Source organism: Helobdella robusta, assembly GCF_000326865.2.
Source record: "Helobdella robusta unplaced genomic scaffold HELROscaffold_1, whole genome shotgun sequence".
Lineage (NCBI taxonomy): Eukaryota > Metazoa > Annelida > Clitellata > Rhynchobdellida > Glossiphoniidae > Helobdella > Helobdella robusta.
This window is the reverse complement of record NW_008703570.1, coordinates 13299477-13306320: the sequence shown is the minus strand read 5'-3', so window position 1 is coordinate 13306320 and position 6844 is coordinate 13299477. Positions and strand designations below refer to the sequence as shown.

Genomic DNA, 6844 nt, shown 5'->3' with positions numbered 1-6844 from the left:
TTTGAGCTTACGATATGTTTACAACGGCCAGGTTAGAGAAGATTTTGTTGCATTTGTGGATTCTCTAGAGGATGCATACAAAGATATAGAATCGGAACCAAAATTAACCGGAAAAATGTTAGCCGGCTCAGTGTTACGTTTACTAAAAGCGCTAACTTTAGATCCACAGCATTGTGTTGGTTGTGGAACAGATGGATGTTCTGTCATGACATCTCAGTCATGTGGTGCAGCTGCAGAAATATCAAAAAAAGCTACATCATGTATTCATTGTGTTTGTACTAACCATGGACTGAACTTGAGTTTATCTAAAACATCCGATGTACAAGCCATAAGAAATGCAATGGGCACTATTAAGCAAACGGCTTCCTTTTTTCGCGCATCGGCCAAAAGAAAATTAGTGCAAAGAATAATGTTTAAAAATGAAAGTCAAAATTTGAGACAAAATGTCATGCCTTCATGTGAGACACGTTGGGTTGAACGCCATGATTCGATTATCAGTTTTAGACAGTCCCTGCAATATGTTCTAGCTTCTTTAGAAAATATTGCTAATTGGCATGACAGAGAAACATCATCCAAAGCAAAGACGTTGTTATCGGCTTTAACTGATTCTGAATTTTTAATAGCTTTGTACTCAATTGCCGATCCATTAATTCTAACTAAGCCATTAAGCAAAGCTTTACAAACAGAAAATTTAGATTTGGTCGAGGCAGCTCAACATGCTAATAGAGTCATAGATAATCTTCAATCTAGAAGAGAAAATGTTGAGCAAATATTTCATGATATCTTTACGAGAGTTTCTAAAGTTGCAGAGGAACTGAATATTGAATTAAAAATGCCAAGATGTATAGAAAGACAAGTAAATCGTGCAAATATTAAAAGTAACTCATTAGAAGAATATTTCAGGATTTCTATATTTATTCCCATGCTAGATAGTATGATAACAGACATGAAATCAAAATTTGGAACAATCCAAATAGCTATAATGGGTTTGAGTCGTTTGATACCTTCAGTTTTCCTCCGAATAAGTGGTAATGCAGAACAGAATAAAACATGGTTTTTAATTGACCAAGCTGTTACGAAATATAAAAGTTTAATAACAAATTTGACCTCGTATGATGACAACACGGCCATTGAATTTGTACGCAATGAAGAAATGCTCTGGACGCAGTACTGGGTAAAGATGAATTCACTGCCCAAAACGGCCATTGAAGCTCTCGCATTGTGCAATTCCAATCTCTATCCGACAATTCACAGCCTGTTGTCAATATTGTGCACCATGCCTGTTTCAGTAGCAACGGCAGAACGTTCATTTTCTACCCCGAGGCGGTTAAAAACGTGGATGCGCTCCAAAATGAATGAGGAAAGACTAACGGGATTAGCCTTAATGAACATTCATCGCGATATTGAATTAGATATTGAAGACATTATAACAAGGTTTGGCCGAAAAAAATGTAGAAAAATGACATTTGTCTTGTAAATATTTCATGTATATAACAGAACAATGTTTTGAAGAACGTTTTTCAATTTAAAACAAATCAAGAAGTTGAAGTGTTTGGCTTTTTGTTATTTATTTCATAAAATATCAAACCTCAGTTCAAAGTGGGGGGGGGCGATCGCCCCCACCGCCCCCCCCTCTGGATCCGCCATTGCTTCATTCACACACACACAGACATACACACATACACGCAAGCACTCACACACACACACAGACAGACGCACACACACACGCACCACAGAACCTTCACATGGATTTGTTACGAAAAAAGTTAGCTGCCCTTGAAAATGAGAAAACAAATAAGTCCGACTTTGAAAAGGAAAAAGATGATGCCTGTTTAAAAGTGAAAAAAATGATGAAACTCTTGGAGAATTATAAGAAGGAAATGGCCAGGTTAACCGCAGAGAACAACCATCTCAAAGACAGACTAAATTCGACCATTGATTTAACGGTGAGATTTAGTGTTGCGATAATCAAATAAATGATTTTCGATTTTTTGTTGTAGTTTTTGAAATTCACGTATTCAATCCTATTAGTATTGATTGTGCTTTCTTTTCGCTTCCGACTTAATTAGTGCCATGTTAACCCTAAATATGTATGAGGCTCAGTAAGTTGAATAACAAAGTACAATAACAAAGAAAAAACATTTAAAGTAATATTTTCATCTTAAAACACATTGATTTTTGTATGTAAAAATATGTAAATAACAATACAATGACGTCATCTTCATGATTCGCGCGCGTATTTGTAAAGAAAAACAACAGGGCGTGTTTTGAAAGAAATAAATTTTAATTTGATCAATGAAAAATGCTACGTGAAGGTTTGTTACTTCAGGTGCCTGCCTATGTCCGGTTGAGTTTTTGCAAGGAATAAAATGGATTCATTCAGTCGTATTCAAATGTGCTATATGTGTGTGTGTGTATGTGTTTGTGTGTGTTGCGCTACCTCTAAGAATTAAATAAGAAATAATTAAGAGAGGCAATCAATGTTGTTATTATTATTACTATACTCTTTTTCTCTCTCTCTCTCTCTCTTTTTCCCTATCTTTTTTTTTTCTCAACCACATTTCAATTTTTATTATGAATAATAATAATATTTTATTACATCATAATTGCACGAACGACAGAACGACAAAGAGGAAGAGCAATCGGCCCTGGAACAGTTGAAACTGCAGAGTTCCGACCTGGAAGGGGTCTGCAAGGTACTGCACAACAACGTGGCCCAACTGAAGAATGAGAAGAGGCAGCTGGAAACCAGAATGGATTCCTTGCAAAAGGATTGCAGTGGAAAAGATGTGGAACTACGGCGTCTCAATGATATTAAGTCGCAGGTTGTTTTTTGTGGATTTTATTAATTAGTTAATTAATTTGTTTATTTTTTAATTTATTTGATTGTTATAAACAAATAATATATAAATATAATACATAAATAAATAAATAAATAATAATACATAATAAATAATAATTTATAAATTTAATAATTTATCCTAAATATAAATCCCCGAACAACCAGCACGAACTGATGGTGAAGAACCTCTCATGCCTACTAACAACAGAATCTCTCTCAAATATCTCTAACAACATCGACATCAGCACCCTAAACATGAAAAACCACAAAAACGACGATAGCATGAGTGTAGCCAGCAGTCAATGTAGTAGCGTTCGAAGCCACAGCAGCAGCCGCAGAAGTAGCAGCGTCAACACTGCCAAAAAAACTTCACAGGCATTGAAAAGTTTAAATTTAAAAATAGATTCGCTCTCAAACGATGGCGGTAATAACATCCTAACCGAGGAAGAAATATACAGCGCTATACAATATCTTATAAAAACGAACAAACAAAATGCGGCCACCGCCTACGCTCTTGATGCCGCCATTTTAGATATGGCGAACGGATTCAGATCCGGATTTAGGAAAGCCGCGAAGACAGTTGAAATAGGCGATATTGATCTGGAAAGTAAGTTGACAGCGTTTGATAAGACGTTAAGATCGGCCATCGCTTCGAAACGTTAGTGAGGGTAGAGAAATTGAAATTAGGGTAAAAAAAACAGGTCTACGGTGAATAGGGATCGAACAATTTCTTTTTCACAGCATATTGTTTAGTTAGTAAATGCGATGAATTGTATTTCTTGATTGAGATATTTTGATCATGTTAGTAATTTTTCGTAATATTTTTACTGGGTTTTATTCATTTTAAATCCAATTAACTTTTGTTTTTACTAATATTAAAGTGCATATGTTCTAGTAAATTGATTATTTTACATCTGCAGATCATTTTTGTCATTGTGTAGATATTCCCTTCAAAAAACAGTTTTCTTGAAGATTAACTAAACTGATATTTTTCTAGAATGAAACGACATAAACAACGATTTCGGTCTATTTGGATGCTTTATTAATAAAACGGAACTGACATTCTAACAAAAGTAACTGCCTAAAAAATACCTAAACGTCACATAATAATCACATCAAAATGGCGAAAAATCGGCTATAAGAACGTACAGAGAATTTGTTACGTACCCTCCTATGTAGGTCAAAAACTAAAGGTCAATCAATCAATCAGTTTATAAAGCGCTATTTCCGCGATGTTCAGCAGCGCTCCTCAATGAATTTTGAAAACTGATGGGTCTTGAGATCTTCGCAAGTGATGGAGAAGTAGTCAGAGAAGTAGGTAGAGAGTTCCAGAGAAAAGGGCCAGTAAAAGCAAATGCAGATTTAGCAAAGGAGTGTTTAACACAAGTTAAGAAGAAGTGAGAACAAGAAGACGATTGTAAACCGGAGTGTCTAGACTCAATTAATATATCTGATAAGTACTTAGGAAATCATTTAGATTGAGACTTAAACATAAACGTGCAAATTTTAAAATTTATTCTATATTTTATAGATAACCAGTGCAAGAGAACAAGATATGGAGATATATGAGAAAAGAAAGGGGCACGAGCAACTAGACGAGTAGCAGAGTTAAAAGCTTTACTTAAAGGATAGAATGTAGAATCAGGAAGACCATAGTTGAGCGAGTTACAATAATCAATCCTTGATAAGACTAACGAAGTAACAAGAAGGAAAAGAGTAGGATCGTCAAGAAAAGGCAAAAGTTTTTTTATTCTACGTAGATGAAAGTAAAAACTTCTAGCAACAATATTAATCTGAGAATAAAGAGACACACTAGGATTAAAGATAAAGCCTAGACTACGAAACTTGTGAGAAACATCAAACTTTAGAATCAGGTAAGATAATAGGAGGAATGAATAGTAATAAAGTGTTTAGATTTATTAAAACAAATTAATTCAAATTTAAAAGGATTAAGTTTAAGACACATAGAGTCAGACCAAGCGATTGACAATTTTTTTATCATCCATTCATCTATTTATTAATTTTCTGATTCATTTATTCATTTGTTCGTTCGTTCAGCCATTAATCCGTCCTTCTAGCAATTCATTCATTTTCACCATTATAATCATTTATCATCACTACCACCACCACCACTACTATCATCATCATCATCGCCATTGTCATCATCATCATCATCACCACAAACTACATGTTTGTTTGTTTGTTCATTCATCTAGGTGTATTCACTTGGAAAGAGGTAATACATTCAAATACATGCAGAATCACGCAGCATCAAACAAATGATGATGATGACGACGACGATGATGATGATGATGATAGCGATGATGTTGATTATGTATTAAAGATGATGATGATGAGAAGGAGGGAGAGGAAGAAGATGAAAATGATGATGGTGATGGTGTTGACTATGATGTATTGTTGTTGCTGTAGATCAGTGGTAGACGAACTATGGCCCGAAGCTATTTTGTGCGGCCCGCGAGATCTGGTTTGCTAAATAATAGGTTGTCGGCCAGCCAGAAAGAGGAGGCACAAATCTTAAAAAATTCTCCCCCGGGTCAAAAAAATCTGCTATTTAAGTACATATGCGGCCCTTCAAAGGTAGAATAGTCCTTAATGCGGCCCTCACAGCGAAAGGTTTGCCCACCCCTGCTGTATTTGATAATGATTATAATGAGGATGACGATAATGATGATGTTGATTATGATGAATCTATTATAGATGATGATAATGATGGTGGTGGTGGTTTTGATAACGATGACGACGATGATGATTAAATAAAACAAGCCCATGACAACAAAGGATATATTATAGTTTAAGCATCTATTGCAAAAACAGCAACAACAACAAAAACTACTACTATTACTATCACTACTACTAAAACAACAACAACAACAATAATAATAATCACAAACGGGGTATCTTTTAATTATAAATGATGTCAACAGACAACAACGATAGTAATAACAACAACAACTATAAACAATCTTATTGATTTCGCAATAAATAAAGGATTCTCTATTCATTCGTCGTACACACACACACACACACACACATACATACATACATACATCCATCCATACATACATACATGCATACATACATACATACATCCATCCATACATACATACATGCATACATACATACATACATCCATCCATACATACATACATGCATACATACATACATACATCCATCCATACATACATACATGCATACATACATACATACATCCATCCATACATACATACATGCATACATACATACATACATCCATCCATACATACATACATGCATACATACATACATACATACATACATACATACATACATACATACATACATACATACATACATACATACATGCATACATACATTCATACAGACATACAGACATATTGTACATACAATTCTTTGTACTTGTACATGAATAATGAATGTCGCAATCTACATTCATCTGTGAATAGTAATTAGGAAAACGACAATGACAACAATACTACTACTACTACTACTACTACTACTACTACTACTACTACTACTACTACTACTACTACTACTACTACCACTATTACTTCTACTACTACTACTACTACTACTACTACTACTACTACTACTACTACTACTACTACTACCACTATTACTTCTACTACTTCTACTACTACTACTACTACTACTACTACTACTACTACTACTGCTACTACTTCTACTACTACCATAATGATGAAAACTGGCAATCATTGCATATCATACCATCCAGAGATGGGCAGTAATGTAATTCAAGTAATGATATTACGTAATTCAAATTACAATTGTAATTTTTATCGAATATACTTTTTAAGTAATTGGTACTTAAGTGATTTCATCTTCCATGTAATTTGATAATTTCAAAGTAATTTCAAATTACATTTCGACTAAAAAATATAGCTTATATGTGAGTGAAAGGATATATTTACACAATTTATTATTATTATTATTATTGAAAAAATTTTTTTTCTTGAAACTCTA

General features: G+C 34.1%; 1 protein-coding gene across 1 annotated transcript; it reads left to right on the top strand.

Annotated features, from left to right (window-relative positions):
- Positions 1 to 1180: 1180 nt before the first annotated feature.
- On the top strand, positions 1181 to 1477 carry HELRODRAFT_62905 (hypothetical protein; the record flags this gene model as incomplete). Its single annotated transcript, XM_009011677.1, has 1 exon — positions 1181 to 1477. One exon carries the CDS (start codon positions 1181 to 1183, stop codon positions 1475 to 1477), a length of 297 nt encoding a protein of 98 aa, XP_009009925.1.
- Between the last annotated feature and the right edge of the window lie 5367 nt (positions 1478 to 6844).